Source organism: Oryctolagus cuniculus, chromosome 7 (assembly GCF_964237555.1).
Source record: "Oryctolagus cuniculus chromosome 7, mOryCun1.1, whole genome shotgun sequence".
Lineage (NCBI taxonomy): Eukaryota > Metazoa > Chordata > Mammalia > Lagomorpha > Leporidae > Oryctolagus > Oryctolagus cuniculus.
In genome coordinates, this window is record NC_091438.1 from 52443130 (window position 1) to 52455987 (window position 12858).

Here is a 12858-nt window from a genome sequence, read left to right on the forward strand (position 1 = left end):
GAAATTTGCTAGTTGAAAGGAAGGAATGACTAAAAAATCCAAGTAAATTTCATATTACTACTTAACAGTGATTTCATTTTACAGTAATTTCCATAAAGATAAATTACAGCACATGACAAATGCTTCTAAACAAAGTGAATTTTGTGTGTAATATAACCATTATCATTAAGTAATTCTATCCTCTTTTCAGTCTTTCCCCAAAATGGAGGAAACTACAAAAAGTCACGCTAATGAAGGTAACTGCTATTAATTTTTTTTCTGCAACATATTTACAAATTTCAGAGAAGTTATCCTAAATACACTTATCAGTCATTCTCTTATAAGATAACAATGCACTGTAAATATATCTTTGCTACTGTGTTGGCCATGTTGGATTGTAATGGTTTATTTATATGTTGTATCCTGCCTGAATTATGAGATCCTTGAAAACTCTGCTTCTACATCATCTTTCACTTTCATCTGTTGAATGAAAAGCAAAGGCATTTGACTTTGAAGTATAGGAAAGAAACAGCTAACCAATAAACAACACCCCCCCCCCGACACACACACACACACACACACACACACACCAGAAATTCTGAGTAACTATACAGTGATCACTAAAACTCTGTGCTGTTTTACATCATATGTGCAGTGCAGTTTACTCTTAGAAGATCTCCACAATCACAGTGTACTCATTCTTGGATATACACGAGCCCTACACTAACTTGCTTATAACAAGGATACTTCTTAGAAAAATGGAATTAAAAGGTAAGCTTATTTTGGTGTGAAAAGATTTGAAATCCATGCAGAGTTTTTCATAACACGTTTTCCATGAACTTTTTGAAGACCCTCTTATATGATTTCATAGTTCAAAAAACCAGGAGTGGAGAATTTGGTGAGTTCTTTTTCTGTTTTTGTTTTTTCATTTGTTTGTTTTGGTTTTTGACCATATGGCAAAGACCAGAAGCTAACAAGTGTGGACTTCATTCATTTCACCCATGTTTTGTGTGTGATGATCTGTACATTCTTTTTGTTGTTGTTTTTCTAGATTTTTCCTCTTGAAATGTCACGTTGCCACAAGGTGACATTTGGCCGTAGGTGACTAACAGCTTCCCCTTCAGGATGAGCAGCATGGAAGGCTCCAACACAGCCCCCAACATCTCCCTGCCCCTTATACTCTCTTGTCACTCTTTTTCTGGGTTTCTTCTGTGCTGGGGTTTCTGGGTTTAGTGAATACAAATACAAATGGCCTAGTTATAATGGAATTTAGGATAAACAACAAAATTGATCTAGGCATCCTATACTTCATCTGGCAACCCTGTCCTGTAGCATTTGAACATGTAACCTTTGGCACAAGAAACAGCACAACAGAGGTAACTCACAGGCTGCCCAGCAGTGAAGGGCAGCTCAACACAGATCTTAAATCCAGAAGGCAAACAGCCCTTTGCGTATTTACAGATATCCCTGACATATTAATAATATTGATCCGAAGTCAACTTATTTCGTACGTGTTTCCTAATAAAATGAGATAGCTTCCCCAAAATGAGCCTTATTCCAATATAATATCATATGCTACAAATATACAAATTGTTTTATTTTCTCAGAAAGTCACACTGTACATTAAGGATGCAGAAAAGTCCTACAGTAACAAAACGTATTTAACTTGTATAAATCCATGTTTCATAAGCTGTTATAGCCATGAAAACAAGGAAATTTATTTCTTCTTTTAATCTCATGTTGACATTCCACCAAGACCATGTCCTCTGAATGTACTGTGAGAATCACTGCCCAAATTATCAAACAGCCATTGTATGGTATTCATATTCTTAGATCCTGGAAGCAGGTAAACCTTTAGAAAAATAATTTCAATATGATAGATCATTTGTTTTAAGATTCACTGCTTTTAGATATGAGAAACTTCATCTAGTTAGAATATATTTATCCCCTAATGTGGAACAAATGAGTTGTCACTAGATTTTACATTTTAACTATAAAATGTGTGTTCTCTAGTAATAGATTTCATGAAAGTAGTCTGACTTATTGTTGTATTCCAGCATAGTCATAAAAATTCCAGTAAACATGATATATTAAGTAAATACTTTCTTTAAGTGTCTGAAATGATTGAGTCTGATTGTGTGTTGTGCTGTAAAGAATGGAAGGTTCAAGTTAAATGCATTTATTTTTACAGTTGCAGCCCACCTAACAGATTTATTCAAGCAATGTTTGGCTGCTACTCCAGAATTTCCACCAGAAACATTTGGGAAAGATTTCTTTGAGAAGAAATGGAGGTAAACTATGCCAATAATGTGTTCTCATTAGTGTTAGCATACGACAATTGAGGAAATGGAGAGATGTGGGTGTCGTGACGATGGGTGACCACAGCGATGAATTCAAGGCCCATCATCTCCCATCACTGGTGACAATTCACCATGCAGCAGTGGTTTCTCTTTCTTTATGTGTAGATTGAAAGCACTGTCCCTTTCATCATACTTTGCTTTCCTTTCACACAGGTACACAGAAGCAGCAAAGCGCTGGAAAGAAAAGATAGACCAAAAGAGGTAATAGTATCCACAAGTGTGTATATATATATATATATATATATATATATATATATAAGCATGTGAAATATCCTAAGCCATAGAAACCTGGAGTGGGGTAGGTTAAAGGTTGCACCATCCAAGCTGTTCTGTGTGATGATGTCAGTGTCTTATGGAGGAAGTTCATCTCACCACCCAACAGACTTCTCCTTCTGCCAAGCAAGAAGGCTCTCAGTGTACTCTTTTGTACTTTGTGCAGTTTCATTATGGGAATTGGTACTCTGGAACTTGGTGCAAAACACAGTCATACACATTTGGATATTCCTCAACATTCACATGAGGAATGTACTCTATGTGTCAATAGCTTTGTTTCCTTTCAGTCCTAGCTGAGGATTCCAGCAGCTCTTTTACCATGAAGAAAGCAAGCCAAATACACCTGTGTTTTTTGCAGATATAGCAAAAACATTTGGTCATGTTGAACAGATTTGCATGACACCTCTTTAGAATGACTCCCTGGATGAATATACTTCTTCATAAAAATGTCAGGGTTATCTTGGGAAATGTGTTGGGTGAAATGTTAAGATAAGATTGAGTTTCAGAAGGGATCACATAAATAAGACCAAGTGTCTGGTAATAACAATAGGTAGAATTTAAAAAGAGAGAATGTTCCAACATGGGAACCAGGCCACACAGCAGACTCATAGAATGACAAATGCCCTAAATAGCGCTCTGACCCCAGAATCAGCCCTTAAGGCATTAGGATCTGGCTGAAAAGCCCAGGAGAGCATTTCAGGCATGGAAAACCAAGACACTGTGACCAAAAAAAAAAAAAACAAAACAAAAAAAAAAAAAAAAAAAAAAAAAAAACAAACCACCTACATGAAGGATCTCTGTGAGTGAGACTCCAGTGCAAAGAAGGGGCCATAAAAGGAGGATGTATTTTCTCTGAAGGGAGGAGAGAACTTCCACTTTGCATATGGCCCTGTCTACATATTGATGGAGTTTGTGGACTCAAAAGGCTTCCATAGCCTTAGCAGCTCACATCAAGAGCCTCGGGTGGTCATTGACATAAAAAATAAGAGTGTCAATTGTTAAATCAACAATAGAAATAATTGTGCACTTATTCCCCATGTTGGACCTCTGTCCTTAATGAGGTATACTATGAGAATTAATGGTAAAACCTGTCTTCAGTCAATACTTTATACTTTGTGTGTCTGTGTGGGCACAAACAGTATAAATCTCTACTTAGTATAGAGTTGATCTTCCATATATAAAGTGAATTAAAAATGAATCTTAATGAAAAATGGAATGGGAGAGGGAGTAGGAGGTGGGATAGGCATGGAGGTGGGAGGGCGGGAATGAGGGGAAGAGTCACTATATTCCTAAAAGTTGTACATATGAAATTTGTATTCATTAAATAAAAACCTTAAAAAAAGAAAAAATAAAGAAAGAGTGTTTAGTGGGAAAAAAAAAGATTGAATTTCAGAGCTTTTCCCCCCATACAAGGTCAAACTGGAAGACATTATCTATAGGAGAGGAAGAATCTCTTTTCCTCTGCTCAGCTGAGGTCTGCAGCTGAGGCTCCTATAACAAAAGACAGAATAACAGGAAAAAAAAATCATGCTAATGTATTTAAGTGTCACTGACCTGGGAGACTTCATAAGGTAATGACAAGCTGAAGAAAGGGTGAAGCTTGAGGATGCGTATGCTAGGGTTGATGGGGAATGAAGACAAGGGAAGGGAGCAGAATAGGGGAGTTTGATCTAATCATAATAATCCAGGAGATGCAGAACATTTTCTGTGTCCCTGCATCCTCAGAGAACAAGAACGTTCCTTTCCTGAGGGCACAGGGAAGACACCTCTCACATGAGAGTCTAATGACCTGCTTCAGGGGCTCAGAAACTCCTTCCTGGGTCTTGTGATCCTGAAAGTACATCCAAAAGCCTTGCGGCAGCACTGGCCTACAGGGACGAAAAGTGAATCCCCTCCCTCACCGCCGCCCCCACCCCGGGTCAGGGTGAGCTGGAGCCTTCCCTTTCATCACTGGCTTTTTACTACCTTTGAACGATGTACTCGTGCTTGTGTTATCTACTCAATTTCTAAAAACATTCTGAAACCTTGTTTCAAATTTTAACATACAGGCAGGTAATGATAAGCTAATAAAAGTGTTTTTAAAAAATAAAAGTGAAATGCATCATTGGGCAACACGGAAGATGGGTTGGGTAAAGAAAGGAGAAAGTCTCAAGGAAATGGAAAGCTGTCAGCAACAGTCAGATGTCACGGGAGAATCCGAGATGGGAAGGGAGGAAGGGACTGGAGTCACTCAGTGAGGTTTACTGATCTCTTGTGTGAGCAGTTTTAAGAGAGTGGCGGGCAGCAGCCAGTCTGCCACAGCATGGTGAGTGAATGCAGCGAAGCTGTAGAGATAAGGTATTTTAATGAGAAATGAAACCTGCTCAAATAAGATGGTGCTTTGATCATGCCTGTCCGGTTTCTCAGGGCGGGAGATCTAGGATAAGAGCACTGGTCTTAGAGTCGGTAGATGCAGGATCAGTCATAATCCGATTATTTACCGACCTCAGGTTGCTGGCAGTTTGCTTATCTATAAAATATAAGCATGGATAGGTTGCCAAATCTATACGGTGTCTTTCAGCTCCCACATTGGGTGACTAACAAGCATATGCAGTTGTCAACCTCATAGAGGCAAGCAGACCTAAGTTTTAATTTAGACCCTACCTCTTATTAGTTATACTATTTGAAATAGGTTAAGCATTTCTCTGCCTTGACTTTTTGAGCAGTAATATGGAGACAACAATAATAACATCCCACAGTGTTATTGTTAAGAATAAATGAAAAGGCCGGCACCGCGGCTCAATAGGCTAATCCTCCGCCTGCAGTGCCGGCACACCGGGTTCTAGTCCCGGTTGCTCCTCTTCCAGTCCAGCTCTCTGCTGTGGCCCGGGAGTGCAGTGGAGGATGGACCAAGAGCTTGGGCCCTGCACCCGCATGGGAGACCAGGAGAAGCACCCGGCTCCTGGCTTCGAATCAGCACGGTGGGCCAGCCGCAGCACACCAGCCACAGCGACCATTGGGGGATGAACCAACGGAAAAGGAAGACCTTTCTCTCTGTCTCTCTCTCTGTCCACTCTGCCTGTTAAAAAAAAAAAAAAAGAATAAATGAAAAGTATATTAAAATTCAATAAGCATTCAAAAATGGAAATTATTTCCTAAGGAATTAAATTCAGTTGCATTTAACAGAGAATCCCAAGATCAATGCTCTTGTAAGAAAGTTTTACTTTTTCCTAATACAAAATAAATCAGAGATGGGCAATTCATTGTAGAGAATGCCACAACATTATCAGTAGCTGAGATTCCTTCTCTTTATCTGGTCCATCAATCTTAGCCCATGCATACTAAAGCCTACTTCATGGTCACAAAATGTTTGCTGAAGCTCCAACCATTGAAGTCACACCTCAGGAAGTAAGAAAAGAGATGAGGCAAAGACAGAGTTCTCCTGGTTGAGTCAGTTCCCTTTAAAAGCTTTCTTGGAGTCTTATGACCTCAGTTTACATCTTCTTGGCCTTCTTTTTATAATATTGCCTTCTTTTTATATTGCTGACAGAGACACTTTGGAATTGGAAGCACAACTAGCAGGAGCATCATGTCTGCTTTTATGTCACTTTGTAGCCATGTACCATGTTATTTATAACCGTGTTCAGGTTTTTTGTTTTTGTTTTGTTACCACTGCTACTGAAATCAGTAGACTGGAGCTGCTATGTGAAACTCATAGAACTGAAAAACCTCAAAAAGGTCAGCCATTGTAGGGTTACGTGGATTTCAGTCTTTTGAGATGAACTGCAAAATCAAACTAATCCCTGCTATCATTATTTCCTATCTTGATTGATTCCAAATGAAGTAGAAAATGAATGAAAACAAGTTTGCCAAAACAATGTTCAATGAGCCTAATTCTTATCAGTTTTAATGTTAGTGCATTAACTTTCTGTGGTATTTAGTGCTGAAGCATAGCAAATACATTTAAAACATTTCTTCTATGTCTTCTTTTGCATCATTGTGGAACTATCACCCAGGCAAGAAATTGAGAAAACACAGAATTATCTAACAGAAATTAAGAACCTACAAACACAACCCTATTTCAAGTCTGAATTAAATGAATTTTATCAGTCTCAGGTAATTGAATGTAATTAACAATTGAATTAGTCTTTATAAAGCTGAGATACTGCATATGTTAACATGTAACTTCTCTCTCCTGATGTTAATTCTTTCCTATATCAGTGTGCCTGGCAAACCTGCAGCTTTCAAATCCATGTTCTTACAGCATCTCAAAGGGGAGACTATTTCAGGTCTTGCTTCCTCTCCCTGTCTTTATCACCACTAATTACCCTCTCCCATGTAGTTAAACTTTCTGTGGGTCTGAATCTTCTCTCAATGATTATCCTCTGACAAATCCCATATCGAAGTTTTAATCCCTTTCAAATTTCCTCACCTATTAGCTGCTATGAGTTTGCCCCCCAGCCCCGCACTCAGAAATGCTCTTCTCTTTTAAATGAGCCTACAATTCTAGGACCACCCACCCGATCTGCCCTGCCCTGGCAGGCAGTTCATTGAAACCCAGAAGCAAGGGGAATATTTTCCAGTGTTCAGAGCTCCTTGCATTTCTACAAAAATTCCAGATGCTCTTATTAACCAGAGGCTACTTGAGAAGAAATTACAGAAAACTATGACTAATTAACAAAAGCTGGAGTTGAGTTCATCAGTCTCCTGAAGAGCTGTAGTTAGCACATATTATTTTCAGGCTCTTAAAACTATGCTTTCGGGGGCCAGCACTGTAGCAACAGGGTTAAGCTGCCGCCTTCAATGCCAACACCCTGTGTGAATGCCAGTTCAGGTCCCAGCCGCTCCACTTATGACCCACTTCCTTGCTGATGCACCTGGGAAGTCAGTGGAAGATGGCCCAACTGCTTCAGCCCCTTCCGCACATGTGGGAGACCTGGATGGAGCGCCTGGTTACTGGCTCCTGGCTTCTGCCTGGCCCAACCCCAACCATCACAGGCTTGCATGGAGTAATCTAGTAGATGGAAGATCTCTCTCCCTCTCCCTGTCTCCCTCGCTCCCTCTCTCCCTCTCTCCCTCTCTCTCTCCCTCCCTTTCTTTCTCTCTCTCTCTCCCTCTCTCTCTATCCTCTCCCTTTCCCTCCCTTTTTCTCCCTCCCTCTCTCTTTCTCTCCCCCTCCTCTCTATATATAATTCTTTCAAATAAATACATCTTTTTCAAAAGAAATGCCATCATAATTGCCCTTCAACTTAACAATTTGTGGCAGTTGCCTTTCGACCACATGGATAAGTCTAAAATGACACTTCTGGTTTCTCCTTTAAGTGTGATTACCTGGATAACCTTTCCAAAAAGCTGCCTCCTTTTACAAAGAAAGATAAAGATGAAAACAATACAGCTGTTGAAGATACCACAGATTCTCAGCCAGGTAATGTATCCGTGTAATTCTTACTCCAGTTAAATGTGCTTTACTAATACCTACCAATGGCCTCTCAGAATATAACCAGCTCCTCCCACCTTGAGTCTTAGTGAAAGGTGAGTTACAACCTCCTGTGAACCTTAGTACAGATTTGACTGAGTTCATGAGAAGATCAGGGTGTAAAAAAATCCAGGTTTCATCTTCTATGCTTAAAATTTACCTGAAAGCATTTAGAAGACCTAACTAAAAGTCCAGGGAGTAATGAAAGGTTGTCAGAAAACAGGGCATTTGTTGCCAAAAGGAAAGGGGTTAAGTTTAAAATTGTTTCCATTCTCTTCATATGCATATACATCCCCATGTTTAACTGACACACTGGGGCCTCAGTTGTGTGCTGTACTGTCTTATTAAAGAAGCTATTAAAGAAAAAAAAAAAAAGAAAACAGGGCATTTGTAAGTTCTCTCAGCACATCAATCTACGTTCTCTTACAATTTATAAAGAGTAGACTTTACAATAGAGACTTAGGTATTTTCCACCTTAACTACACACTCAAACTCCACACTTGGTGAGACACAAGCTGGCATCAGGTATTGTCTCATGGAATGCAATATGCAGACCATGGCACCTATACAGGATTCTTGTCAAATCTGATTCTAATCAAGAGAAAACGCTCAGACAAATGTCTTCCAGAATATAGACACTCTATGAGACAACTGGCTTTATCTCTTCAAAAAAGTAACTGTCATTAAAGCAAAAAAGACAGGGTGACTGTTCCAGCTTAAAAGTTACTAAATAGGGGTGGGTGTTTGGCACAGTGGTTAAGATACCGCCTAGGAAACCAACATCCCACATCAGAGTGTCTAAGTTCTAGCCCTAGCTTCACTGCTGATCCCAACTTCCTGCTTATGTAATCTGAGAAGCATCAGGTGATGTCTCAAGCATTGGGTCCCTACCATCTGCATGGGAGACCTGGGTTGAGCAGGCTCCTGACTTCAGCCTGGTCCAGCCAGGAAACAGCCAGCATTCTTTTTTTTTTTTTTAAACTTTTATTTAATGAATATAAATTTCCAAAGTGCAGCTTATGGATTACAATGGCTTCCCCCCCTATAACTTCCCTCCTACCTGCAACCCTCCCCTTTCCCACTCCCTCCCCCTTTCCATTCACATCAAGATTCATTTTCAATTCTCTTTATACACAGATCAGTTTAGCATATATTAAGTAAAGATTTCAACAGTTTGCACCCACATAGAAACACAAAGTGAAAAATACTGTTTGAGTACTAGTTATAGCATTAAATCACAATGTACAGCACATTAAGGACAGAGATCCTACATGAGGAGTAAGTGCACAGTGACTCCTGTTGTTGACTTAACAAATTGACACTCTTGTTTATGGTATCAGTAATCACCCTAGGCTCTTGTCATGAGTTGCCAAGGCTATGGCAGCCTTTTGAGTTCACTGACTCTTGCATTTCTTCTATCTCATCATCTTCATAATCTTGAATTGGGATGTCTATTTCATTTGGGGGCGTCATAGTGTCTTCCTTGTTCTTGTTAACTCGGCTTTTGCGTTTTTTTTGGCATATTGGAGATATTCTTGTTTTTTTCTCGTTATACTGTGACTCTAGATTAAGAGGACTGTCTGCGTTTGATGGATCCTTAGAGGCTGTGCTGGGTGTGGCCAGAGAGCTCTGGTTCTTCAGGGTTAAGGGTGTGCCAAGGGTGATTCACCCTGATTGTTCTCTTGCCTCTCTCTCTTTTTTTTTTTTTTTTTTTGGACTCAGTTGGGAAGTAATTCCACACAGCTGAGTGGAATTGAGAGTAGTTGATGTATAAAATCTGGCCCCTGTGGGTATTCGTTTGCTTACCAGAGTCAGGTTTTTCTGCTTGGCTAATGAGGGGCACCCGCTTTACATATGCAAAATGGCGCGCACCGCTTTACTTATGTAAAATGGTGCCTGCCCTTTGTCTTGCTCGGCTTTGTAAGGTGAGTGGAGAGAGAGGCTAAATGTCCGTGCTGGTTTGCCTTATTCGATTTTTTTCTCTCCTCCATCCAGCCTGGTGAACTTTCCCCAGTGGGGTTTCAGGCCTTGTTCTCTGCAGGCTCTTTCTGCCTTTCCCCGCCAATGTCTCAGGTTACCGAGAGGTTTTTGTCTCACCTCCCCTTCCAGCGCTGGCGCCCAAACTCTGCAGCTCCGGCGGGTCCGTTGGGTCCCGCGGCTCCTGCGGCTCGAACAGCCAGCATTCATTCTCATTCTCTCTTTCTCTCTCTCCCTCTCTCTCTCTCTTTCAATTAAATAAATAAATAATTTTTGAAAATAGATATAAAAAATAAATGTAACATAATACATACACTTTGATTAGATCCTGGATTGGACAACAGCTGTAGAAGACAGGCATTTTAGAAGACTGTGTTTGAGAACATTGCAAATACATTTAATTAAAATTGTTTTGATTAATTAATTTTATTTTATTTAAAAGGCAGAGAGACAGATCTTCTATCCTCTGATTTACTCCACAGATGCCTGAAGCAGCCAGTGCTGGGGCAGGCTGAAGCCAGGAGCCTCTGGAACTCAATCTCAGTCTCTCATGTGGGTGGCAGGGACTCAAGTACTTGAGCTGTCATCTGCTGCCTCCCAGGGTACACATTAGTGGGAAGCTGAGTTGGAAGTAGAAGAGTCAACATTCAAACCAGGCACTCTGCTGTAAGATGTGGGCATCCTAAGGGATATTTTACCGCTACACCAAATACCCACTCCTATTGTTAATTTCTAGCTGATAGTGTTGTAGATATGTAGGACAATGTCTTCATTCTCAGATGTATTGTGAAGAATTTAGGGATAAAATGAAATTTAGCACTTCTGTTTCATAAACTGAGTAGTTAAGATACCAAATAGGGAAATTTTCTACTGTACAATACCAGAAGATAAGTTGCCTGTGATACACATAGGTAAAGAAAACATCTAATGGCAAACAGAGTTTTGAAATCAAAGACTGAGGCTGGAACAATAACTTCTAACTGTAAAGATGAGAAATCAAGGAAGGCAAGTTGATGATTCTTGTGTTCCCATTACACTGCCTGCACCCTGAGCAGACAGCACTAAGCAATCACAGCATACTTCCTCCATGAAAGGAAGGGAGGCTTACAAGTGTTTTCAACCTGACACTTCAGATAGTCATGATTGTTGAACCAGAGTTGACACACAAACAAGTATTTGTTTGCCTCTACAATCCTATATGTATTTCTTTATAATTTGTTTCACACTACACCTATTTCTTAGACAAATTTCTTGGAAGATTTCAATAGAGATTAATTTTATAGTCATGATTGGATTTAAGATTAGAAATATTTTTCTAAATCACATCTCAGTTACCAGGTAAAATTAAAGACAAATAACTTGGCCTCACAACTTCAGCTGTTTATTTCTACAACTAAAATGCCTGAGAGAAGCTAACTTAGAAAAGGCTTATGTGTGTTTACATTTGGGGAGGTTCACAGTGCATTTGGGGAGAGCCACAGTGGGTGGCTCTATTGGTCCAGTGTCTATTGGGTGGAATATGTGTAGAGGATCATATGGCAAACAAGAAAACAGAGACAGAGCAGCCTTTATAACCAACTCTGCCATGAGAACCACCCTCTGAAGGCACATCCCCATTGACTAGACTTCCCACAGGGCCTACCTCCTAGATACCTTAACAGTCATCATCCATTACACTAATCCACTAACAGTTAGCATAAGACTTTGGGATTCAAATGTCTGCCTGAGTTGGGTAGCTAGATCATGTTCGACAGAGAAATTCATAAACAACAAGGTGGCTCCTCTACTGTATTGGTCATAATGGTAAAGAACCAGCTGTCTGGGGCTGGCACTGTGGCATAGCAGGTAAAGCCGCCTGTGCCATAGCAGGTAAATCATCCCATTTGGGCACTGGTTCAAGACCCAGCTGCTCCACTTTCTCTGCTATGGCCTGGGAAAACAGTAGAGGATGGCTCAAGTCCTTGGGCCCCTACACCCCTGTGGGAGACCTGGAAGAATCTCCTGGCTCCCGACTTCGGATCGGCGCAGCTCCAGCCATTGTGGCCAATTGGGGAGTGAACCAGCGGATGAAAGACCTCTCTCTCTCTGCCTCTCCTTCTCTTTCTGTGCATAACTCTTTCAAATAAAAAAATAAGTCTTTTTTTTAAAAAAAGAACCAGCTGTCTCCTCCAGCCTGTGAATTTTGCAGATACTCCTGTTTATGGCAAGCATTGGATCATATCATGAAGAATCTCCGCCTCCTCATAGCTTTTTTTTTTTTTAATTTATTCTTTCTAGTGATGACAGGGGAAAAGCACTTTGTTGTTTGTAAAACACTCTGTTGAATGCTTGTTCACACAAACATTGATGGTCACTGTATCATTGTCCAAATACTAGGACTGCTTGATAATGTTTGTTTTTGGTTCTCTAGATACCAGTCCACATCCGGCTTCAGAACAAGAATCCTCAAATACGCCTACTCTTCCAAAGCCAGAGATTTCTGTGGATATCCAGGAGGCAGCTAATGAGAACCAAACTGAAATTGTAACAAAATCTGCCGAAGGTATGGCGCTCATCGGCTTTATCTCATTGTTTCTCAAAACTAACTCTGTGTTTTGAGCCCTGGGGGCTGAGGGTATGGCTGAGGGTATGTGTTTAGAACACATTCTAAACAAGCAGGATCCTGATGGTGTGGAGCCTTGTAAGGCTTCCGGGCACACCAAAGGGTCTCAGAAAGTATTTTGAGAATTACCACAAGTCCAAGCTTGAAGGAAAGAAATTAGCAATGCTTTTTTTTTAGATTTTTCTTTTTCACTTTATCTCATTTTGTTTTTT

General features: G+C 40.2%; 1 protein-coding gene across 3 annotated transcripts in view; it reads left to right on the plus strand.

Annotated features, from left to right (window-relative positions):
• Positions 1 to 12858, plus strand: part of SPAG17 (sperm associated antigen 17) — a 274935-nt gene that overhangs the window by 216699 nt on the left and 45378 nt on the right. For all 3 annotated transcript variants that reach the window (XM_051857350.2, XM_051857351.2, XM_051857352.2), the window contains 6 exons: positions 191 to 236; positions 2171 to 2270; positions 2493 to 2540; positions 6608 to 6707; positions 7914 to 8016; positions 12455 to 12586. In XM_051857350.2, coding sequence (XP_051713310.2) covers positions 191 to 236; positions 2171 to 2270; positions 2493 to 2540; positions 6608 to 6707; positions 7914 to 8016; positions 12455 to 12586 — 529 coding nt within the window. The remainder of the gene's footprint in view (positions 1 to 190; positions 237 to 2170; positions 2271 to 2492; positions 2541 to 6607; positions 6708 to 7913; positions 8017 to 12454; positions 12587 to 12858) is intronic.